Genomic DNA, 26,410 nt, shown 5'->3' with positions numbered 1-26,410 from the left:
AATTTGCAGACACAGTTGGAAGTTATGGAATGCAGCGAATAAATAGAATTTGAGTGCAGGTCCAATGGATTAGGCTCTGAGCAGATTTGCTTACTTTTATTCTTCCCTGATAGCACTCTGGACCTGAAAGTACTACATAGAAAAGTCATCTTGTTAATGAAGTAAGAAGTGGAGTTGTTTTTTCCAACTATTGTAAAGTCACCAATGAGTGGATCGGATCCCACAGCTCCTGTCTGTGCTTCAAGGCCACCACAAAGTAAACATTCTGATTCTTGACCAAAGCCAACAGGCAATGGAGCCGTTACAGCAAGGAGTGCTGTGCAGCAGTCGAGAGCAGGAGTCTGGAGCCGTTTGGTTTTATTTTGAAGTTCAGGATACTGGGTGTGTTCAAATTTAGCACAGATTGGAGGGTTTGCCCATTGTGTTCAGCTTGCTGAGTTCAGCACTAAACCAGGCTTTGATGGGGATGGTTGAGTGAGAGTTTCTGTTGCACTTTGAAGCTGGCACTCAGGCCTGTACATTATGTACTGAATGAGTCCATGTTGGAAAGAATCAAATTTAAACAGTAGCAAAAAAGTAAAACACAAAAGTCTGCAGACCGTAGTTGAAGTAAAAACACAATGCTGGAGGAACTCAGCAGGTCAAACAGTATCCTATATATAGCAAAGATACATAACCAATATTTTGGGCTTGAGCCCTTCATTAAGGTAGTGTTTGATCAAGGTATGAAGGCCTGATCCAAAACGTTGGTTATGTATCTTTATCTTTGACCACCGCCAGTGGGCTGATACCGCCTCCAACCGTGCATCGTGGCGCCTCACAGTTCGGCGGGCAGCAACCTCCTTTGAAGAAGACCGCAGAGCCCACCTCACTGACAAAAGACAAAGGAGGAAAAACCCAACACCCAACCCCAACCAACTAATTTTCCCTTGCAACCGCTGCAACCGTGTCTGCCTGTCCCGCATCGGACTTGTCAGTCACCAACGAGCCTGCAGCAGACGTGGACATTTATCCCCTCCATAAATCTTCGTCCGCGAAGCCAAGCCAAAGAAAGAAAGAAAGAAGATAAAGTACACTGTTTGACCCGCTGAGTTTCTCCAGGATTGTATTTTTACTTTAAATAGTAGCATTTTAGTACTATTTTTAATTTTTCGTAGATTCCAAAATGATTTACTCTGCAATATCTTTTTCTTGCTTTGCCCTCCCAACTCTGAAGAAAGCTAAAGTTAATTTTCTAACGTTTCAACGCAATGTGACTTTTGTGCAAAGTGGAGTTTGAAAATGATGTGGTTATTCTGACTGCAGTAGAAAGCACAATTGGAATTCTGTCTCCTAAATCCATCATTGCACCAGTGACGTGTCTGCTTGTTACTATTCAACTTCTCTGACAGGCTTTTCAATTTCTGGACATCTTTCTGCAGTCTTTTTGTTGGTTCGTTGTTAGTTGATCTTGTCCAGTCAAATTTAATTTGCATTGTTTTAGCTGATAACGGGCAGACTTTAATCTTGTCAGATTTAGGTGGATTTTAACCTGGATCTAAATCCTAATCTGATGTTGTGGTATTTTAATCATTCATGCAACAGGTCTCATCTTTCTAATGCAATAATGTTAATTGAGTAATCTGAGTTGGTCATGCTGTCTTTGCCAGCAAGTTAATTTTATTTTGCTTTGTCAGGCAATGATTGTTCGGAATGCAAAGGATACAGCCCATACTAAAGCAGAGCGCAGTATCTTGGAGGACGTGAAGCATCCATTTATTGTGGATCTTATGTATGCCTTCCAGACTGGGGGGAAGCTCTACCTCATCCTTGAATATCTCAGTGGTCAGTACCAAAGTAGTTTGTGACTTAAAAAAAATTGATACTTCAACTCCATATATCACTTATCACCTTCCAGCTAACAGTCTCCCAGCTGCCCCCTCCCCTCGTCTTCATCCATCATCTTCCCCCTCTCATCTGGCTCCATATCACCTTCAGATTTATTGTTTGAGTACATACATGACGTCACATATAACTCTGAGATTTTTTTTCTGCGATGTCACGCAATTACTGATCATGAGTAGGTGAGGCAGAATCCTTCCACTTCATAAAATTGCTTGCCTCGCCAAAAGAGAAGCAAAAGAAATAGGGCGACTCTGAACCAGAAATAAAAAATCATTCCCTTCCACTGTATCAAAGTCGGCCATAAATAATGTTTAAAGTGAGAGTCCTTAATCGAGACTCTGAGTTTGTGGTTGAGGAGTCTGATGGTGAAGGGGTAGCAACTGTTTCTGAACCTGGTGGTACAAGACGTGGCACCTACACCTCTTTCCTGTCTCAACCTTCACCTGGTTCCATCTGCCCATCATCCCCTCCTCACCTGGTGCCATTGATCACCTACTTGCCTCTCTCTCTCGCCTCTTTTTACTGGTTACCTTCCATCTCCACTCTCAGTATTGATGCAGTGCTCCTACCTGAAATATTGACATTTTTTTGCCTGCATAGATGCTGCTTGATAAGCTCCTCCGACAGTTTGTCGTTTTATACCATGGTAAATCACTGATGTTGTTGGACTAGTTTGGATTATTGACTTGAATCAATGTTAATCAGAGAGATTCTGAGGATCTTGACTTTTCCCTTAATACCGTGAGCCTTTCACCTTGATGATCCATATCCATCTTTTACCTGCATATTCATGTATCTATTTAGAAGCCTTGTAAATATTACTGAGGTATCTGCTTTCCAGGACTTCTGGCACAGCCCATTGTGGGGTTTTTGCATTTACCAGCTGTTCCCGCCCCCGCCCCCCCCCCCTCCCCCCAAAACCATTGTCCAGCATTATTGTTGATTCCTTTCTCTGGCATTCATTGGGTAATGTCATTGTAGGTGGAGAACTCTTCATGCAGCTGGAAAGAGAGGGAATTTTCATGGAAGACACTGCTTGGTAAGTGGCATATTCTTTGGAGCAAATGATGAAAAGTCAGCAGGTCAGGTCAGAGAAATGCAATGTCCTTTATTTTGTATGCAATGCCTCTGTATGTAAGCCTCGGGATTTCTGGTAATTTAACAAGCTCTGAACTACATGATGGTAATATGTTACGTGAAATTTCCCACAACGACTCCTACTGCTTCCTCCTCACCACCATTTGCTGAGATAACGCTCATCTCAATGCAGGATTTCGTAAAGTAAAATGATCATGACTTTAATCTTTCACTTTTTAGTTTGTATGGTGATAAATTCTGCCCAGTTTAAGCTACTGGTGAGGGTGCCATGGTTGAGATGTAATGCAGTGGGTTTGAATATGGAACAAAAGTTACAATCCTAAACATTAGTTATCAGTTTCCCTTCATGGAAATTGCTTGACCTGCTGAATCCATCCAGCATATCATTGTTCAAGTTTGCAGCATGTACAGTTCATGTGATTCTCTTCTGGTATTTTCCTCCCAACCTCTAATCATGTGCTGCTCTATCTTAAGCTTTCACTGTTCTTCAAGTTCTTTACTGCTTTGCTGTTCTCTAATCTCTCCTGAAATGCATCCATGAAAGACATATAGATCCTGACCGCTCGTAGTCCAACCACTCTTCTATGAGTTTCCAACTGAATTTATTGTTGACCACGTTGTATTTACAAACTCCCATTTTTGGTCTCCCTGAAAAATGGCTTCTTTGGATCTGGATACAATTTTGCACATCTGACATGATCGGCTTCATAGGTGATGAAACACTTGAAAGATGGAAGTTAATCTCCCATTTAAGCACAAAGCATTTCAGTGAGGTGGCCATTCGGAGAAATTCATTTGCCAACAGCAATTTTCTCAGTGTTGCATTGAAGCTGTTTAAAAATGGCTCTTGCTTTTGGCCAGTGGTTCTCCACCTTTTTTTTCCCTACTCACATACCACCTAAAGAAATCGGATCCCACAGGTGCTCTGTGGTTAGTAAGGGATTATTTAAGGTGGCATGTGAGTAGAAAAATAAGGTTAAGAACCACTTCTTCAGGAAATGGAAGCTGTAGTCAGAACAACATGGAAATGAGAAAACCTGATTCAGCCATTCACAAAATTTAAACTTTTTTAATGGTTTGGTGTTTCGTGTCAAATTGGTCTACTTCCTCCTTTTGAATCTCATCAAACCAAAATCTATCCTTTGGTTTGTGGTTTAGTCACTCGTTACTCAATTCATCTTGGTTATCAAAAGATTGAAGCTCTTCTCCCCCACTTAGTAGAGATTCTCATTTCATGTCTCCACCTCCTTAAACTGGAGAAGTGGTCACAGATTTCCACCATAGTAAACCAGTGAACTAGTTCACTGACATTTGCTACTGACAAAATTCCTTCTGATCAAACATCACATGATATAGACCGAACCAAGTACAGCTTGAATTACAATACAGGCTATAAGGTTACCAAGTTGAAATTCAATGAAAGATGGTAGCTTCAATTTCCCTCGTAACTTCTTCTCATTATTAACATGTGAACAGAATAAATAGAGGCAGGAGTTGGCCATCCAGCCCTTCGAGCCTGCTCTGCCATTCAATGTGATCGTGGCTGATCTGATGATGGGCTCATCTCCACTGACCTGCCTTTTCCCCAGATCCCTTAATTACCCAACTATGTAAAAATCTATCCAACCTTGTCTTAAATACATTCACTTAGGTCACCTCCACTGCTTCAATGGCAGCGAATTCCACAAATTCACCACCCTATGGGAAAAGCAGTTCCTCCTCATCTCTGTCCAAAATATAATACCTTGAATCTTGAGGCGACGTCTTATAGTTGTGCTCTCCCCTACCAATGGAAACAACTTGCCTACCTCAATCTTATCTATACCTTTCATAATTTCACATTTCTTTAAGATCCCTTTTCATTCTAAATTCCAGTGAGTTCAGTCCCAGATGACTCAAGACAACTCAACCATGTTGCAAATTTTTCTAGTTTTGTTTATTTAGACTTTGGTTTAAAATCTGCATGATGTGTAACTTAAAAAATCTGCCGAGTGAATATTGACAGTTGGCTATTGTATCCTGGAGTTATTACACATTGCAGGATCTCAGAGGTGCTCTAGCTCCCATATCTCGAAGGGAGCAATTGTACCTGATTCATACATGCTTCTTACTGGCATATGGAGACCAAATCTGGGTGATTTGAACAAAAAAAGATGTTACTTAATCGCTTGAGTAGAAAATGTAACTCTCATTGCTCTTATCCTCTAACATACTCTAAACTACTTGATCTTTACACTTGGATTGGTGATCGATAGCTTGGAATTGTCCCATTTTAATTATTTTGCCACATTGCACCTCTATTTTAGCCATTATAATATTTCTTAAACAAATTGAAACCAGCAAATTTTTCATTAAAATTGGATAGGGTAAGTAATGACAATTGAATTTGCTATCTATCATCGACTTGCTCTCATTATTACCATATTATTCGTGGCATCCAACCAGAAGCATTACCATGACTCTCTTCTGGATTGCTGCCAATCTCACAAACACCCTGATCTAAAAACTGTATAATAAAGCTAGATGCTAAAATATGGGAACTGAAAATGTTGTATCTAACATCTGATAGGGTAAAAATTTGCCTAAATAACTGAGGGAGATACAAGAGGGAGATAGATCAGCTTGTTGAATACCATAATGACGACAACCTTATGCTTAGCGTTAGCAAGACCAAGGAGATGATTGTGGACTTCAGGAGAGAGTCAGGGGAACACAAGCCAGTCCTCATCAAGGGTTCAGTATGGAAAAGTCAAAAACTTCAAATTCCTGGTGTCATCATCTCCAAGGATCTGTCCTGGAGCCTCGACGTTGGTGCAATCACAAAGAAGGCTCGCCAGCAGCTATACTTTGTGAGCTGTCTGAGGTGGTTTGGCATGTCACTGAAGACTCTCGTCAACTTCTACAGGTGCACTGTGGAGAACATTCTGGCTGGTTGTATGGAGGTGCCAACTCTTATGACAACAATAAACTCCAGAGGGTTGTTAATTCGGCCTGCCAAATCACAGATACCAGACTTCACTCCGTCAAGGACATTTACGTGAGGTGGTGTCTTAAAAATGCAGCCTCTATCCGCAAAGACCCCCACCACCCAGTCCATGCCGTCTTCACTCTGTTACCATTGGGGGAAAATGTACAGGAACCTAAGAAGAGCACTCAATGGCACAAGGACAGCTTCTTCCCTGCTGTCATCACATTCCTAAATAATCAATCAATGAACCAAAGACACTTATGTATGTTTATAATATGGTCATAATATGTATGTTTGCACTACCACAAAACACTGAACTTTATGGCAATAAATTCTGATTCTGAGTTCTCAACAATTGTAAGATTGATTCAAACTCTCTGGGGGCTTGCTCTCCATGAAGGTTAAAATCTTAGAATTAGTGTTTTACAAAGCCCTTTCATTTGTGAAGTGTCTGAAACACTTTTTTTATTGAGATGAGAATCTACTTTAATAGTTTTAATACCGCTGAAAATAGATGTTTGGGGTGAATGCCATCAAAATATGGCCTCAAATGCTATGGGTGAACAGTACAGCAGATTTGTGGAGTCGCAAGATTAATTGGTTCCTGTAAGTTGCTCCTTGTGCTGGTCGGTGTAAGGAGGATTAATGCAGGGTTAATAGACATGAAAGAAAAATTAGTGACCAGGAAAGTCAGTGAAGGAATGAGCTGAGAGATTATTGTCAAGTACATGAGCACACAATGCACTGAAATTCTTGCTGCAGCCAAACAGGTACATGAGATGCATCAAATATAATGCAGTGAAACCCCTGGTATCTGGCACTTTTGGGGATTAGTGGATGCAAGATAAGTGAATTTTCCAGTAGCTTGAGGTTGCGTGTTGTGTGATTGGCAAACGGACAGCAAGGCATACCAATTTTAAACTTGCGTATTTCTTTACCGATTTATTTCCCAGATTTTTTTTTGCCAGTTGCTTGAATTTAATAATAAGAATTTTACTGTCAATTAAATTACCACAATATGTCAAGGCAGAAAAAGAGATCATACATATTCACAAAGATGATGTAATTGATGGGGTTGTTACGAGGGCTTGACGAGACAAATGGCCTCTTCTGCAGTGTGAAAATCAGGCTATTTTGCTGGCATTGTGGAACTTCTATCCATTCTCATGAAAAATGCAAAGAAAAAAACTAAATGATTTAGAGTGAACCAAAGGCATGGCGAGACAATTTGAAATAGAAATTTGGAACTCAACAATTGTTTGCTATTTTAACAATATTTAATAGACTTTTTTTCTCTTCCTCTCACAAACAAGTTTTTATTTAGCGGAAATCTCAATGGCTTTGGGGCACCTGCATCAAAAAGGTATTATCTATCGTGACTTGAAGCCAGAAAACATCATGCTCAATCATCAAGGTAAATGAAAACTTGGCAAATTTTGTTCATTGAACTTTTGGAAATGGGGCAAATTTTCCCTTTTGGTGAAGGTTGGATTTAAACCACTTTTTTCATCATTTATTTTTCATAATGCGATTTATTAATAGTTGGCAAAATGTGCTTTCAAATTTAAATTGCTGATTTGAAACCTTCACCTTGTTTCGTTCTTTGTCCTTTTCTCCCCCTCCCTTTATTTGTTTAGTGGACTACTGTTAATGCATTTAAAGTTTCAAACTAAATCATATGAATTGGTGTTTAAATGGATTTGAAGAATAATTTGCATCGAGTTTCATTGAACATCCAGAATAGTACATCAGGCAATGAATAAAATGACACATTTGTATCTGATTAAAAGCATAGTCTCAGCTGACCACGGTGAAACAAAAGCCTCGAAGCAGATCATTTGTCAGTGGCCTTTTTGGAATCAGCAGTGTTTGGACTCCAGAGTTCCTCATTATTAGTTGATCTGGATGGTGGTAAAAAGCCTTTGGTGGTAATACCTACAATGGCCACAGAGCCAAGACCGAGAGTACAAACCACTGCTTCTGCCCTGTACCATAGTAACTAAAGTTTAATCTTCATTGAGGACCAATTTGGATGAAATGGTTCAGTGCAGTGTAAAAGTTGACCAAGAACTAATTAACAACATTCCTTTGACACTGCTCCATGCTTTTTATTGACACCACCAGCAGTTGATTGAATAATTTCAGTCAGTCTGGTGAAAGGGTGAATTCAAAATTATTTTCACCTTCACCTGTCACAAATCTGCCTTGTCAAACTTCTACAAACAGTCTTTGAGACTGTAATTTCTTGAATGCACCTTTGTTTAAATTGGTTCAACTGTAGAATGTTGATTCCATTATTTATGTTGACTCTTCATCCCACTGAAATGCAAAAGAGTGTAAGCACTGTTTCTCACTTCTGCAGTAGTAGATGTAGAATATGTTAAAAGCAAGTAGACTGTTCAATCCCATCTCTTGAGTTCCAGCTCTGTAGAACGTAGCACCTACATGTAGGACTGAGATAGGATTTTGTAATGAAGGGCATGTTGGTAAAGGTAAATAATTGTCACAGTGTAAAATTTATCATTAGAAATATCACAGACACAGTGCCAGCGATCTGGGTTTGAATCTGGCACTGTTTGTAAGAAGTTTGTACATTTCTACCTGTGACCTGCATGGGTTATCCCCAGGTTCTCTGGTTTTCCCCACCCTCTAAAACATAAGGGGTAAATTTGGGTGTATTGGGTGGTGTGGTTTTAATTGGCTTTACCATGCCATCAAGTCCACGCTGCTGAAGATCCAGCTGCGCTGGGTGGGTCACGTCTCCAGAATGGAGGACCATTGCCTTCCCAAGATCGTGTTATATGGCGAGCTCTCCACTGGCCACCGTGACAGAGGTGCACCAAAGAAAAGGTACAAGGACTGCCTAAAGAAATCTCTTGGTGCCTGCCACATTGACCACCACCAGTGGGCTGATCTCACCTCAAACCGTGCATCTTGGCGCCTCACAGTTTGGCGGGCAGCAACCTCCTTTGAAGAAGACCGCAGAGCCCACCTCACTGACAAAAGGCAAAGGAGGAAAAACCCAACACCCAACCCCAACCAACCAATTTTCCCCTGCAACCGCTGCAACCGTGTCTGCCTGTCCCGCATCAGACTTGTCAGCCACAAACGAGCCTGCAGCTGACGTGGACATTTACCCCCTCCATAAATCTTCGTCCGCGAAGCCAAGCCAAAGAAGAACCATGCTGTAAATTAAATTAAACTTTAAAAAGATTGTAAGACTATAAAGCATAACTCACCAGAGGAGAAAATCTGTTGGGTTTGTGAGGTGGTATCTGGCATAATTTAAACCTGTGCCCAAAACTAATTTTGTGTAAAAAGTGTTCTGATTCTGTTTTGTAAAGAGTCCTCAGGACTATCACAGTAGGTGGGATCAGTGTAAGTTGAAGTTTAAATTTTGTGGAAAGGTTATAGCACAGATTAGGTTATTTGGCCATAATTGTTTCTTTGCCATGTTTATCAAATTACTTCAAGGCCATAGTGGAGTCTATTCCCATAAACATTTTTTAAACCACAGTCATACTCTTTTCCATCATTCCCCTGATTACCATCAACCTTCTGTGGTTTCCATCTTGAGATGTGATGCTGCAGAATAATTCTACGCTGGCCTACCTTCCTTTGATAAACTGATCCAGCATGTTTGTCAAACTTTCAACGTCCTTGGATTGAGATGCCACATCCTTCACGATGGAGCATTGTCCATCCTGCCATTTGGGCTTGCAAGAGGGCTTCCGAATTGTGTCAATTTTTTTTTGTGTGGCTACTCTCCATTAACTAGAAATGCATACTTGTGTATGCACGCTAGAAGCCTGTAAAGAATGTGCCATGTACCGTTCTTCACCTGAGTGAAGAAAGCAAGGCAATATTATCTTTTTCTGCCTTTGGTTCAACGTGGACAATGAATTTGCATTTTTGTAGTATTATTGTAATTTTTCCTTCTTTATAATAATTGAATCACTTGTTGACTCTTTCTTACTTTAATACCGACATGAGGATTTGTATTTCGTTAATATTATGGATATTGATGTTTTACTTTTTCATTATTCTTCGTTTTGACTGCATGTAGATTGAAAAATCTCAAAAGAAAATATATAAAAAAGTAAGATGGCAAAAACAACCAGTTTATGGTGGAAAAAATAAGACAAGCTAAAAAGGAGCAGGAGAGGGTATTCCGGCCCGTCAAGCTTTCTCCACCATTCATTGCTGATTTGATGATAGGCGCGTCTCCACCAACCTTTCTTTCCCCAAATTCCCTTCGTTCCGTTGCGATGGAGAAATCTATCCAACCTTGTCTTAAATATATTTACTGAGGCAGCCTTCTCTGCTTCAATGGGCAGCAAGTTCCACAGATTCACCACCCTCTGGGAAAAGCAGTTCCTCCTCAACTCTATCCTAAATTTACTACCCTGAATCTTGAGCCTATGTCCCCCACTTCTGGGTTCCCTACCAATGAAAACAACATAACTACCTCTATCTTATTTGTGCCTTTCATAATTTTATGTTTCTATAAGATCCCTTCTCATTCTTCTAAATTCCAGTAGGTACACTCCCAGATGACTCAATCTCTCCTCATAAACTAACCCCTACATCTCTGGAATCGACCTGGTTAACCTCCACTGCACTGGGTAGGAGTCGGAGCAAAACAAAGCTAATTTAATATATTTTGTGATTTACTACAAGCAGGGCTATTGTAGATTCACCGTCCATTGAACAAAAACTGATAAACTTATGTGGAAATCTGACATATTTTCACGTGCATATTTGTGTTAGTGCACTGGTTACGACTACGTTGTAGCCTGTAACTGACTGGCACATTTGGAATTCTCTGGCTTCCAATTAAATGCAAGTCTATTTACTTAGTTTAAAAACCATAAACGTACTTCAAGTTTTTGATATGATAAAACTGCTTTCTCTAAAGTGGATAATTTAGTTCATTTGGGGAATGTAACCAGTTTTTTTCTTTTGGGGGGGTGGGTATATGTGACATCTGTGTGTATATATACATGCATTTGTGTCTTTATGTTATTTTGTACATTTTCTTCTTTGCTTGGGGGAGGTGTTTCCTGATCAGAACATCTGTTTGGTATATAATTATATTGTGTTCATAAAGTTTTGGAATGCATTTGCATCATTTTGAATTGTCCTGATTGATTCAATTCATAAGTTAAAGGATTAAGAAGGATCGTTGGGGAAGGGGGGAGGGAATAAAACATGGCATTGATAAAACTGCACAAATGCAGAATGAGAACTTTTTATAATGACCAAGTATCATCTTCCCCTGAGCAAATCTGGACTTGAAATTCATGCAATTTTTAAATTCAATGTTACTTGATGAGACCCCTTTTTGGTGAGAGGACACTTTTAACACAAAGAAAAGTTCTTCTCTTCTCGAAACATATCTTGCTCTTGTTGAATAATGAAATCAGGTGAAATGAACCTGATTGGGCTCCATTGCAACCCCCTTCCATTGCAAATATTTGTGATATAAACTGAAAACTTTTGATCCACAGACTATGTTTCAACAAAAGTCAGTAACTTCAGGAAAAACATAAAAATGCTTCAACAATGTTGAGGAAGAATTACAAAGCTCGATTTTAGCATTGGTTCACAATACAGGTTCAGAAAACACCACCCCCAATAAAGCAAAAGAGAAGGCTCAAATAAAAAAATATAATCAACTTGGGATTTGGTACTCTGATTGTTTGAAGCTTGTCATCAGGTTGCAAACTAGTGGACATCGCTCCTGGATGTACGTGATCACTTTATGTTTATACTTTGTTTCAGGGCATGTTAAACTGACAGATTTTGGATTGTGTAAAGAATCTATCCATGATGGCGCAGTGACTCACACTTTCTGTGGTACCATAGAGTACATGTAAGTCTCTCAAAATCAAACTTGGACTTGGAAATAGAGTAATACCCCTCCCCACCCCTAGTTCAATCAGCCTCTTGCCTATTCCTTGAGAAAAGAAACACTTTGCCAACACTTGACTGACATTGGTTCATTAGCCAATCCCATAAAGAATACTTAAACTAATTATTTCATAACAGAATGTAATGGTAGCTGTTAATATAAAAGTGATTTTCTTTGGAGCAATTCATTGTATGTGTTAAGTGCTTTGTAAATTGAAACATCTATCTGTAAAATAAAGCCTCTTATTGGGAGTGCCATTTAGAAGATATTTAATTTTACTTTTTAGATGCATATAAAGATGTCTAATTCCCTGATCTATACTCTGATCATCTTCATGTCGAGGAGAAGCTGGGATTTTTAAATTTGATAAGAAAGTCTGCAGATGGGTGGTGATGAAAGTGCATTATGAAAAGTGCTGGAGAAACTCAGCAAGTCACTATAATGCCAGTACATCTATCCTTACACATGGGGCCCAACACTACTTCAATATGGCCTGACCAATGACTTAAAGCTTCAGCATTACATCTTTGCTTTTATATTCTACTCCTGAAATGAATGCTGCCATTGCATTTGCCACGGTTGAGGTATTCAGAAAGAATTTGGGTGCGGGTTGAAATGGAAGGATGAGGAGAGGATTTTGGTGTATTAGAGATGGAGAGCTGAGTGGAGAAAGGATGCGAATATTGTGGAGATCGAAATGAGGTCTTGAGGACTGTGAGTCAAGTTCATTGTCATCTGATTGTATAAGCGCAACCTGATGAAATAGCGTTCTCTGGTCCTCGGTGCAAAACACGCAGCCATAACGCACATACATAGAAATGATACATAGGCAGTATTCCTATTTACCAATAAATATTATTCCATGAATGTGAGAGCCTCGGATGCTACTGTGAGTGGTTCCTTTGTTCGTTCAGCATTCTCACTGCCTGTGGGAATGTTCCTCAGCCTGGTGTTGCTGGCCCTAATACTTTTGTATCTCTTCCCCAATGGGAGCAGCTGAAAGATGCTGTGTGCAGGGTGGAAGGGGCATCTGAGGGTATTGACTGTTTGGTGTGAAGTGTAATCAATGACAATGGAATGGTAAACAATACGCCTACCTGGAAAAAAATGCTATGGAGGGCCAAAAGAATGCAGATGCTGGTATCTCGAGTGGTAAACTGCTGGAGGAAGTCAGTGGGCCTGTACTTTGGTGGGGGGGGGTTGAGGGGATGGGGGAAGGCCTGGTGATTAGTTGAGAGGCTATGTCAAGCTCAACCCCCATTCCTGCATCATGTCATCTGTCCTCAGCCTTTGTCACTGCCAAGGTGACTACAACACAGACAAGGAGAACAGCACCTCGCATTCTGCCTGGAAAGACTATGCCCCACTGATATTAACATAGAATTTTCCAGTTTCAGTTGACACTTATCCCTGTTGTTCCCCTTCCTCTCTCTTTCTGATCTACTTCCAGTTCTCCCATTTTTGTTCCATTGCCCCCTATCACCAATTTGTTGTTGTAGCCCTCCTGGTTCCATTCACCTACTGTAATCCCTCTCCCTTTGATTTCATCTGTGTCTCATTTCTAGCCCCTGGTTCCTATAATTACCCTATGATTCCTGCACTTATTGTCTTTGTGTCTCCACATCACCCTCCAGCAGCAGACTCCAGCTTCAACCTACCCTCCTCCTGCCTGATGGTCTTTTTTCCTTGTTTGCCTCCATCTGTGACCCACCTACCTTTGTTTCCCACCTCTTCTTTACCCTTCCCCCAACCTGGCTCCATCTACCCAACATCCAATCCTGGCATTGTCTTCCCCTTTTCCCTCTGTTGGCTATCTTCCTTCTACATTGGGTCTTGACCGAAAGTGTCAACAATTCCTTCCCCTCCTTGTCTGCTGCTTGATCTGTGGAGTTTCTTCAGCACAGATAGTGCATTGGAGAGAATCCAAGCCTTGGGCTGTGTTGGTGATTCAGTCTAAAAGTAAGACCTGCTTCAGCTCCTGGTTTGATTCCTTGTTCCCTGTTGTAGTTCTGCATAAATTGAGTAGAGTAAATTCGTCTGTTGAGCTCGTGTCATGTTACCTTAGTGCAGTGGCCTGTTCTGTGATTATATGGAACTGTGCACAAATGCTTTGCTGTGTAGTGATCTGCTCCAACCTGAATGTGGCTTCAAGCATTAAGAGTGAGTATTCTTGCTCTGGGTGGCACCCTTTCTTTGAATTCCCCAGATGAATCTGGGATGGAATTTAATTAGGAAAATGGGCTTGATGCATCAGAGCACATTGATTTATTTATCAAGGTATAATTTAAATATTTCTAATGGGTCAACATTATTAATTCCATTTATCTATTTAAATCTTGTATTTACAGAATTGCAATTTTGCACCTCTAATACACAATACTGTTGCCACGAAACAACAAATTTCGTGACACATTCATGACAATAAACCTGATTCTGAGAGAGCTTGCTTTTCTTCTTCCTCCCATTCTAATGTGACAAACAACAAATGTACAAGAAAGGCAACTTCTCCTTCCCCACACCACCCCCCCCCATTCTAATGTGACGCACAACAAAGCTGAAGAGAAATTGATTTTTGTCTCTTTTTCTTCCCACCCCCCCTCCCCCCCCCACCTCTCCAGGGCACCAGAGATTTTGATGAGAAGTGGACACAATCGTGCGGTGGACTGGTGGAGTTTAGGAGCCCTAATGTACGACATGCTGACAGGAGCAGTAGGTGCACAGTTTAAAAACTACATGCTTTTGATCCTTTCGCAATGTCCAGTGCTAGTCTCCATTTTGGAATGCCACATAATTGCGTCCAGTGGTTGACCCCCCATTGTGATGTCATGAGAAATCTTGTTACTTCCCTTCCTACGTTAATTATAATTGTCCACAAGATATTGATTGGATAAAATCCTTCCGTGTAATAGAGTCACTAAAATACTTGAAAGCTTAATGTGGCTTTGATTTGCAGTTATTGTGATAGCGAGCCAGGTCATAGTGTTTAATTCCCTGTGTAAGCTCGCTGATAAATTTGGACTTGGCTATTGTGATTAGTGGCTAATTTAACAATGAGATTACAGGACCAGTAACTCTTCACAAATTTGTCATCTTATAAAATAGTGAGTGAAAAAAGCTGTCACCTGTTTTGTTGACACTAATGCAAAAAAAAATTTATCAAATTTAGCTTGTGGGCTTATCCTTTACAAATAAGTGTATATTTCCACGTTGAGTGGTGCAGATATATTTAGGTATTTTATTCCCAGAATTATTTCTTGGAATTGTTTCCATTGGTGCAGAATGACAATTCAAATATTCTGGCCTTTATCAAAACTAAGTTTTTTTTATTTCGTACTAAGTATCCTTAATAAATGCAAATTATGGGGATTGCAGAGGTTTTTGAAAACTTCATCTTCAATCTACTTTGGTGTATTGTTTCACTTGCTGTTGAAAGGTTGCAGTCGTGGTATAAACCACACATGAGGATATGAGAGCCCATTGTGTAATCACACGTCTTTAAAATTGTACTACGTGGGGCATGTCAATTATTTAGCTGACACTGCCTATTACAGGAAGGATGTTGTCATTGAAAAAGGTCTCTGAAGATTCATGAGAATATGAAAAATTAGTTTGCCATAAAATCTCAAATTGTGCATGCTTTAATGAAAACTGGTGAACCAAAATATTTTAAATGTTGATCTTGTTTGAGATGATTACATGTTGAAGTGAATTGATGATGGAAGCCTTCCTGTCACTGGCAGAGCGAAAAGTTATTCATTAACAAACATGAGAATGAACATTCAACTGTTCTAAGAAGTTAATTTGTGTTCATAGAGTTCTTTAAAAGGCCCCTTTCATTCCTTGCTACCCTTTCTTCCTTCCCAAGGGTCATGAGGTATTCCCATTAACTGTTGTCAGACACTCTTGAAGGAACAGTAAGTGCCGTGATTTTATTGGCCTCTACCACTTCTGGGCTAAGAAACAAAAGCATTCAAGCAGCAAACTCTCTCTACGTCCATCCACTTGTACTTCCACCATCGACTTCCCAGAAATAAGATGGGGTTTGTGATTGCTTTGAAGCCTCCTCGATAAGTGGATGAGCGATTCCTGTTGTTGAAAGCTGAGAGTTAAATGGCTGTCTCTTGAACCGACAAAAGGAGAGTGGTGCAACAACAAGATTCAATTTATTGCCATGTAATCAAGACAGTGCAATGTTTTTCATCTGCTGTAAGGCAGACAGATTGGCCATTGGCAGAAATGGCCTGAAACACCTCTTACAGTGAGAGAAAGGGAAGCAAAAGAGAGTCCCCGAGTGTTCTTGGATTCGGTACTAATGCAGACCCTGCAGCCATACGAGTCCGGTCCAAGCCGCCGGCAACTTGAACTCCAGATCCAAACCTCCAACATGATCAGGAATTCTTCAGCCCCCTTAGCACCCTCTCGCATTCCATTTCTGATACCTGGTATCTCTTCAGCCAGTCTCCAGCAGCCTGCAGTCTGATGTGAATCCCTTGACCATAGTTGCCAGCATCCCACAGCCTATGTAGGTTCCTCACATCATCACCAACAGTCCACTGCCTGTGTGTTTTTAGACCACGGCGGCGAACCCCTCACTAGTTCGCCACCGTGATCACTGTCCCACCTGTTTCATAACATAACATAACATAACAACAATCACAGCACGGAAACAGGCCATTAGGCCCTTCTAGTCCGCACTGAACCAAACACTCCTGTTTCTCTTCTCAAATGTGGAGGGTTGGGGGGTGTGGTCTTCTTGTTTTATGGTACCCTGCTCCAGTCCTCTGCTTCCCCAGTCTGCAACCCCTCATGGCTGCTGGCAATCTTAGATGCAGCCATCTTTGAAGCGGACCCCGCAGTCTCAGCATTTTTAAATAAAGCCACTGTCAGCTCCATTTACAGGTCATTTAAATGCTTCACGGCAGTTGGACCCCATGGGAGCGCCGTAACACGACTCCCCGTGGGTTCACACCAGCACAGTGCTGCCATTACTGCTATTTAAGTCCGAATCTGCACTATCCATCCCTTTAGTCTTCATAAATATTTTCTGTGGATAAAAATTTGGAATAAAGTCTTGTAGAAATAACCTACCTTCCCAGATTTACACCAGAAAGAAAGGAGAAAGGGACATGGTGATACCGTTTTTGTGATTTAGTTATCCATTACCTTTGAGTGGCCTTTACCGTGTTTCGAGTAAGTTGATTTGTGGGATAATCTTGTGCTCTTTCCCTTTAGGGTAGAGAATTTCAAGAAAAAAAACTGTTCTGAATTTGTCCTGTCATGTAATGTGTGCTTTCCTATTTTAAGGCTTTTTCAAAAGTGCTTTTTACTATTCACATTGAGACCTTTTTAGTTACCCAAAACTTCATAAAAGCTTTTAAAATTCTGGTTTGTTGATTTGTACCTGATGAACTTTCCCTAGCCTCCTTTCACCGGTGAGAACAGGAAGAAGACGATTGACAAAATCTTGAAGTGTAAACTCAATCTGCCGCCCTACCTCACACATGAAGCCAGAGATCTTCTTAAAAAGGTATTCAAACTGAGGTTCTTCAGATTGCACTGGTCAGAAAAGTCTTTTATCGGGTCGCTTTGTCAATGTGTTGACTTGTTGGCAGTAGTAATAACTGAGAGAAATAAAATGGTCTCTGAAATCTGGCCTTAATGGCTGATTTGGTGATCAGTGGAGCATGGGGAATCCAGTCAGTCATCTTCTGTGAGCGACTCTTCTCGCTTGTTTATTGAGTTGTGCTGCTGGGTTGGACTTTGGCATTCTCTGGATTTGAGCCTTGGTAGCACTGGAGGAGTAACTTTAAAAATAGATGTCAGAGCCAGGAATGGGAGTGATTAAAGTACTCTCCCTCGGGCATGGACCTTTAGAATTTTCTACTGGAGTGAGGTGTTGTAGCAGAGTCATTGGTATTGCTCAAGGCAAGAACAGGTTAACTGTAAGAAAGTTGAGGGCTATTTGATTGGAGAAAATTATTTAAGAGTACAGAAAAGTGATTTGAATTTCCATGGAGGTTATTGGCCATAATTTTACTTCAGTATCACTACAGTTATTTCATAAAAATAGGACCTCAAAACTTGGGAGTGAAATAAAGATTGGTGGCACCCATTGTTTGATCAAGTCATTTGAAGACCTGGTAACATCTTGATAAAATATAAAAAAGTGACCTTAACTCGTAGTTCTGCCCTTTGTGTGCACTTTGAGATTTCCTCCCTTACTGTTGCTCTGGTCAGCTATTAAATAGCATTGAAATATTTAGAAATTGTATGAGAATCGACTTAGCAAGAGACCGACCGCTGGCTGCCTCCTTAATGCTGATCGACTTTCAGTAAAATCGTGATTGATCCGGTCTTGCTCTCGACTTCGCACACCTGTTCCTTACCTTTGACTCCCTTTTGCTTGAAAGTTTGTCAATCTCCATCCTGAATATATTAAATAACTTTGCTTCAGCAGCACTCTCTGGGGAAGAGAATTCCAAAGGTTCACAGCACTCTGCAGGAAGGTACCATTCCTGGAGTTGACTTCCAGAGCAGCTTCCCCTGATTTTCAACCACACTGCCATTGCCTACATTTGACTTATCCCATCCATCTTCAAAGCCTTTGGTCCAGCTCTTTCCTGCTGTGATGCAAGCCCCTCACTTGTTGGGTGTAGCAAGCCCCTGTGTCGACTCCTGCACTTAGCATCCACTCTATTTGTCATTGCTTAAGTTTTCTTTCCATCCCCATTAAATTGTTATTTTCCCCCTCCCCCCACCACCCCTTCCATCCTGACTCTTGACAGTTAAAAAAACAGAGGTAGGTGTCTTCTTGAGAAGCAAAGTTGGGGGGGGGTGGGGGGAGGTGGGTGAGGTTAGTGGATAGAAGAGGCTGTGGAGATGGTTGCAATCAGATCAGCCATGAGTTTAAGCGGCAGAGCATGCTTGAAAGGCTAAATAAGGTCTCCTTATTTTGATGTTTTGCCCCTCTGTCCATTGACAAGTTCTCTTGCTGAGTGCTGAGCCACTCTACCATTGCCCTCTTTTGAAACCTGTTGCTCTTTAAGCTCAGGGAAGGTTTTCCAAGGGGATGTTGGGAATTGCTGTGCAAGGATTAGCATACTGCTAAGGAACTCCTTGAGTAAATGGGACAAAAACAAGATGTCAGAAATCTCAGTAGGCGACATCTGTAAAAAGAAGCTAGCATGAAATGTCAACTTTTTCTCATTTCACAGCTCTACCAGGACTGTTAAGTGTATGTGCCATTTTGATTTTGTTTCAGATTTACAGCACCTGCAGTCGATGGCTTTGCACGTTGAATGAGATATGTTTGTAACATCTCAAGCACCAAGTGGGGCCGGGTCAAAAATATAGACATGACTGCTAAAAACTGAATCTGAAACTTGACTTGCACAACTGTACCTCTTGTAACTGTGCCCATTTTGAATTGCTAACTTAATTTTCTTTGTAAAAAGAACATTGATGTTTGTTTTCTGCCGTAGCTGCTAAAAAGGAATGCTTCATCACGCCTTGGGGCTGGAGTTGGGGATGCGACTGATGTTCAGGTAAGTTTGGAACAGAGACCTTGACACTCTACAATATCATGCCTTGTCATCTTTTAACTCGTCAGATACGACTGATCTGTGATAAGAAATTGAAAGTAAGCTTAAAACAGGGTGGCGCGGTTGTCGTGGCAGTTAGCACAACACCTTTACAGCGCCAGCGATCAGGACTGGACCTGGGTTTAAATCCTGTGCTATCTAAAGAGTTTATACATTCTCCCTTTATCTGTGTGGATTTTCTTTGGGGAGGAGGGTCCTGTTTCCTCCCACTCTTCAAAAAAAATGCATTGGGGTGCAGGTTATTGGAGTGTAAATTGGGTGGCCGAATTGGCCTGTTACAGACTGTATGTTTACATTTTTTTAAAAATTAAAAATTCTAGCCAGAAGCAGAAGAATTGATAGCAAATAAACCACTACTTTTTCAAATTCCCCTCTCTTCTCCAGCTTTGCCCTTTTACTTTCCCTTTCGGTTTCTATCTGTGTATCGCTATCATACTGAAGTTTATTCTTGCGTTATACCTGGTGCACTAGGTGGGCTCATCTGTAAGAGGTTAGATTGTTGAGGGTAGACAGGTATGTAATGGGATGATTTGGATGCAGGAGGCAGCGCTTTGCTTCGCCAAAGAACCAGATGCAAGAACATCTCTACCACATCAGTTTGTTAGTACTTTCATTTACTTGAGTAAATATTTCTGTGTACCCTATCTTAAATACGATTAGAAATGCCTACATTAAATGAACTCTGCAGCATGTTCTCAGGATGGCCCAAAACGTTCACATAAGCTAATGACTTTTTAAAAGTGATCAGAATCAGGGTTCGTTGTCATGAACAAGTCATAAAATTCATTGTTTTCCGGAAATAAGTGCAAATCCACGTATTATAACCATCTTACAACATCACTATATTAAAAAAAAACGTTTTTTTCTGACAGTTCATCGTTGCTGTTGATTCCCTGATCTTTCAAAAACATCCATCTCCACTGGAAAATAACGATATTGAATAAATAAACTCCAATCTGTATTAACAACATTTCAAAATATCAGAATTTGAGAATTCTGCAACTGTTTTCTTTTGTGCAGGTTCAATGTTATATGTAACTAATTTGTTGCAAGATTTAATTGTAGCACCTCTGTCTTTTTATTGACTTACAGGCACATCCTTTCTTCAGACACACAAACTGGGAGGATCTTCTAGCTCGTAGAGTTGAACCACCCTTCAAGCCATTTCTGGTAAGTGTGACCTCATTCCCTTTTGTTTTATTGAAATGCACACCTGAGGTGCACTTTCATAGATGAACAATGTCCTCTGATTCAATGCTTGTTTGAAACTGTATAGGTAGCTGCTTAGGACCCTGGGGTGGGGAAGGAGGTTGGGGGGGGGGAGTGGCTGTTTGTGGGGGGGGTTAGGGGTGAATTGCATCATGATTGGGCACTATCCAGGGCTTTCAAATACCCACATTTTACTCAGTCAAATCCAGCAAACCAAGGGTTATTGGCACAGAGAAAACAGAGCAAAGGGCAGACATTGTATTTTCTCAACTTTTAGGTTAGCCACATAGTTCAACTCTGTGCATTGGATTTTGACGAATACAATACAATCCTGGTTGATCTGTACTGGCCTCAACGCTTTGTCTCTGACAGTTCATCATTGCTGTTGATTTCCTGATCTTTCAAAAACATCCATCTCCATGTAAATACTTGTAATCTAGCTTCCATGACTGAAGTAAACAATTTCAAAGATTTATCAATCTGCAAAAAGATTTTTTTTTGCATCTCAGTTTGAAGTAACTCTCCACTTATAAGAATGCAAAAGCAGGAGTAGGGCCACATGGCTCATTGCCTGTTGCACCATTTAATAAGATCATGGCTTATCTGGCCATGGACTCTGATGGCCTTTTCTCCATCACCTTTAATTCCCCTACTGTCTAATCTATCTAACCACATCTTAAATACATTTAATGAGGCAGCCTCTACTGCAGTGGTTCTCATCTTTCTTCTTCTTCTTTGGCTTGGCTTCGCGGACAAAGATTTATGGAGGGGGTAAAAAGTCCACCATGCTCGTTTGTGGCTGACAAGTCCGATGCGGGACAGGCAGACACGATTGCAGCGGTTGCAGGGGAAAATTGGTTGGTTGGGGTTGGGTGTTGGGTTTTTCCTCCTTTGCCTTTTGTCAGTGAGGTGGGCTCTGCGGTCTTCTTCAAAGGAGGTTGCTGCCCGCCAAACTGTGAGGCGCCAAGATGCACGGTTTGAGGCGTTATCAGCCCACTGGCGGTGGTCAATGTGGCAGGCACCAAGAGATTTCTTTAGGCAGTCCTTGTACCTTTTCTTTGGTGCACCTCTGTCACGGTGGCCAGTGGAGAGCTCGCCATATAACACGATCTTGGGAAGGCGATGGTCCACCTATGGCATAGGGAATAGTTAATGTGGTATGTGAGAGGGAAAAAAAAGGTTGAGAACCACTGCTTTAGCCTTGACCCTAATCAAACAAAGGAAAAGAATTTAAAGATGTGAAAAGACAATTACGTGCTAAAAAATTGAAATATTCAGTGATATACCCCAAGACTTTGAGGATCGAAGCAGCAGAAGGGAACCAACGATTTTTCAAGACAAGAACGAGGTGAAAGATTTTCTGCGAAGTTTGTAAAAAGAAGATTGTGAAAATATTTGTAATGGAACAAGTAAAAGTTGTTTTTTTTATTTTTGATAAACCGTCTCGTATTTATTGTTTAAAAGTAAAAGGTGTAGAAGTGTTCACGGAGAGCTCAGTAAAAGGAAAATAAATCTGGGAAAAGTAGTAGCAAGGTGAAGACTCCAGTCTAAGGGGGAGAATGGCGCCTGGAAAGGAGTAACAAAAGAAGATGGCGCTAATGGGAGGGGGTTCTTCCTTGAGAGATTCCGCAGGCATTTTTCACGGACTTTCGGGGCACTACGTATATTCCACCTACGGGGCAGGGACATTGTATGCTTTTCTTAAAGGGGAAGGATCACTTTGCTATTTAAAGAGTCAGAGATTTTAATATTTAAAAAATATTGTTTTAAAGAATATGGATAGCACATTGAAATTTATTAGTTTTAATGTTAATATGAAGAGAAAGCCATTAGATATCTTTGCCAGTCGCAGTCTAATAGTTATTTTTGCACCAATGTAAGTGTTTAGCTAGTGTTTTTTTTGTTCAGAATTGTGCTGAGTGTCCGTAGAATATGAATGCAGAACAAAAACCTCAGGATTAGTCACCTAGTTCTAGATTAATGTGTTTTTTTTTTTGTCTTTAGCAATCGGATGATGATGTCAGTCAGTTTGATTCAAAGTTCACACGGCAGACACCTGTTGACAGCCCTGATGACTCGACCCTCAGCGAAAGTGCCAATCAAGTCTTCCTAGTAAGCTTCTGCAATATTCCACGTGCTTTGGAAACAGATGCTGGAAATGTGAAAGTAGCTCGTGTTGTGTACCAACCAGTCAGCAGCAATAGAAATGAGCCCAGACGGTTTTGTATCTAAAATAATATTTTTAATTATTAATAAACAATAATATAACACTTTAGCTAATTTAACAAACCTATCTAAACTTATCGACGCATCTAATTTAACCCCAACTTTGCGCAAATATATTGTGTGTGTGTGTGTGTGTGTGTGTGTGTGGAATTCCACAAGCCGCTACACCTCAAGGCACAATTCTCGGAAGGCCGTTCACAGTTCAGTTTCGGAAATTGAGTGTTGACATGGAATTGGCAGTTCATGAAGTGGGTGAAAGAGATGGGGTGGGGGTGGGGGGTGTTTATAACTCATGAAACCCTTGTTTTTTTCCAAAAACATTGAGTTCAGCTGGAAAGGTGAAACAGCCTATACTTTGTATCTTTTTAAATTTAGAGGTACAACGCGATAACAGGCCCTTCTGGCCCACAAACCCGCGCTGCCCAATTACACCCATGTGATCAATTAACTCACTAACCACATATGTCTGCAACATGCCGGGAAACCAAATCAACTGGTAAGAAACCACATGGTCACTGGGAGAACGTACAAACTCCTTACTGACAGTAATGGATATGAACCCAGGTCGCTGGCACTGTAACAGTGAAACATTAAGACTGAAATTTTTTAAAAATAAATTTAAATTTTAAATGTAGTTTTTAAATTAGGGTCATGTGGTTGGCGTCACAATCATCCCAACTCTTTTACAGTATCAGTGACTGGGACCTGGATTTAAATTCTGTGCTCTCTTTAAGGAGTTTGTATGCTCTCCCCATGTCTGTGTTGATTTTCCCCAGGGGGGTTCCAGTTTTCTCCCACCCTCCAAAATGTATCAGGGATGTAAGTTAATGGGCTGTAAATTGGGGGCCGAAATGTCCTGCTACTGTGTTGTATATCTTGAGAATATACTCCCTTTTTTTTTTTTTTTTATAAATTTTTTATTTTTCACACCATAAATCACAATAGCCATGATATACACTTTTTCTTTTCCACACATTTACAGTGACTTTTTCTCCCTCCCCCCTCCCTCCTCCCAAGCCACCCCCCCATCCCCCCCCCCTCTCATCCATTTTAGTTATACAATCTAGGTTGCATTAATTCAGTTAGACAATGTTGTCATTCAACAAAAATACACCAGAAATTCTACTGAGTCCATTCTTTTCTTCTCTTCTCCTTCCATCAACTTAGGTAATGTTTGTTCCCGGTAGGTTTTCGCTATTGTATTTAATGTAAGGCTCCCATACTTGTTCGAATATTTCAATATTATTTCTTAAACTATATGTTATTTTTTCTAATGGAATACATTTATTCATTTCTATATACCATTGTTGTATTTTCAAATTATCTTCCAATTTCCAGGTTGACATAATACATTTTTTTGCTACAGCTAGGGCTATCTTAACAAATCTTTTTTGTGCATCCTCCAAGTCAATTCCAAATTCTTTATTTTTTATGTTACTTAGGAGAAAGATCTCTGGATTCTTTGGTATATTGTTTTCTGTTATTTTATTTAATATCTGATTGAGATCATCCCAAAATTTTTCTACTCTCTCACATGTCCAGATTGCATGAATTGTTGTTCCCCTTTCTTTTTTACATCGAAAACATCTATCAGATACTGTTGGGTCCCATTTATTTAACTTTTGCGGTGTAATGTATAGTCTGTGTAACCAATTATATTGTATCATACGCAGCCTCGTATTTATTGTATTTCTCATCGTTCCAGAGCATAACTTCTCCCATGTTTCCTTTTTTATCTTTATATTTAAATCTTGTTCCCATTTTTGTTTAGTTTTACCATTTGTTTCCTCATTTTCCTTTTCTTGCAGTTTAATATACATATTTTTTATAAATCTTTTGATTAACATTGTATCTGTAATCACATATTCAAGGTTACTTCCCTCTGGTAAACTCAAGTTGCTTCCTAATTTATCTTTCAAGTAGGATCTCAGTTGGTAATATGCCAGCGCTGTATCTCCCGTTATATTGTACTTATCTCTCATTTGTTCAAAGGATAAGAATCTACTTCCTGAAAAACAATTTTCTATTCTTTTTATCCCTTTTTTTTCCCATTTTCTAAAGGCAAGGTTGTCTATTGTAAAAGGGAGTAGCTTATTTTGCGTCAATATTAGTTTTGGTATTTGGTAATTTATTTTATTTCTTTCTACATGAATCTTCTTCCATATATTGAGGAGATGGTGTAATACTGGAGAAGTTCTATGTTGTACCAATTTTTCGTCCCATTTATATAATATGTGTTCAGGTATCTTTTCCCCTATTTTATCTAATTCTAGTCTCGTCCAGTCTGGTTTTTCCCTTGTTTGATAAAAATCTGATAGGTACCTTAATTGTGCGGCTCTATAATAATTTTTGAAGTTTGGCAATTGTAAGCCTCCTTGTTTATACCATTCTGTTAATTTGTCTTGTGCTATCCTCGGTTTCCCCCCTCTCCATAAAAATCTCCTTATTATTTTCTTTAACTCTTTGAAGAATTTTTCTGTCAGTTGTATTGGCAATGCCTGAAATAAGTATAGTATCCTTGGAAAAATGTTCATTTTAATACAGTTTATCCTTCCTATCAGTGTTAGTGGTAGCTCTTTCCAATGCTCTAAATCGTCCTGTAATTTTTTCATTAGTGGATTGTAATTGAGTTTATATAATTGGCCTAGATTTTTGTTTATTTGCACACCTAGGTATCTTATTGCCTGCGTTTGCCATCTGAATGGGGATTCCTCCTTAAATTTTGAGAAATCCGCGTTATTCATAGGCATTGCTTCACTTTTATTTACGTTTATCTTGTATCCCGACACTTCTCCATATTCCTTCAATTTCTTATATAGTTCTTTTATTGATAGTTCTGGTTCTGTTAAGTACACTATCACATCATCCGCAAACAGACTGATTTTATATTCCCTGTCTTTTATTTTTATTCCTTTTATATTATTATCTCTTCTTATCGATTCTGCTAGTGGTTCTATAGCTAGCGCAAACAATAATGGTGATAGTGGGCATCCCTGCCGCGTTGACCTGCTTAAGTTAAATTGCTTTGATACATGTCCATTTACTGTCACTTTCGCTAACGGTCCCTTATATAATGCTTTAATCCAATTAATATACTTCTCCGGTAAACTGAATTTTTGCAATACTTTGAACAAGTAATTCCATTCTACTCTGTCGAAGGCCTTCTCTGCGTCTAAAGCAACTGCTACTGCCGGTGCTTTATTTCCTTCTACTGCATGAATTAAGTTAATAAATTTACAAATATTGTCTGTTGTGCGTCTTTTTTTGATAAATCCAGTTTGGTCTAAATTTACCATTTTCGGTACCTGTTCTGCTAATCTGTTCGCTAATAGTTTAGCTATTATCTTATAATCTGTGTTTAGCAAAGATATTGGTCTATATGACGCTGGTGAGAGTGGATCTTTCCCTTGTTTTAGTATCACTGTAATTATTGCTGTTTTACATGAATCTGGTAAGTTTTGTGTCTCATCAATCTGGTTGATTACATCCAGGAGGGGCGGTATTATTAGG

At 40.0% G+C, this 26,410-nt stretch overlaps 1 protein-coding gene across 9 annotated transcripts in view; it reads left to right on the top strand.

Moving 5' to 3' along the window:
• Positions 1–26,410, top strand: part of rps6kb1a (ribosomal protein S6 kinase b, polypeptide 1a) — a 211,542-nt gene that overhangs the window by 168,929 nt on the left and 16,203 nt on the right. For all 9 annotated transcript variants that reach the window (XM_069910978.1, XM_069910976.1, XM_069910977.1 and 6 more), the window contains 9 exons: positions 1,677–1,824; positions 2,866–2,923; positions 7,264–7,364; positions 11,735–11,825; positions 14,483–14,573; positions 17,284–17,391; positions 19,346–19,408; positions 20,558–20,635; positions 22,679–22,786. In XM_069910978.1, coding sequence (XP_069767079.1) covers positions 1,677–1,824; positions 2,866–2,923; positions 7,264–7,364; positions 11,735–11,825; positions 14,483–14,573; positions 17,284–17,391; positions 19,346–19,408; positions 20,558–20,635; positions 22,679–22,786 — 846 coding nt within the window. The remainder of the gene's footprint in view (positions 1–1,676; positions 1,825–2,865; positions 2,924–7,263; positions 7,365–11,734; positions 11,826–14,482; positions 14,574–17,283; positions 17,392–19,345; positions 19,409–20,557; positions 20,636–22,678; positions 22,787–26,410) is intronic.

The sequence above is a fragment of the Narcine bancroftii genome, chromosome 14, assembly GCF_036971445.1.
Source record: "Narcine bancroftii isolate sNarBan1 chromosome 14, sNarBan1.hap1, whole genome shotgun sequence".
NCBI lineage: Eukaryota > Metazoa > Chordata > Chondrichthyes > Torpediniformes > Narcinidae > Narcine > Narcine bancroftii.
This window is presented reverse-complemented; position numbering and strand designations above follow the sequence as displayed.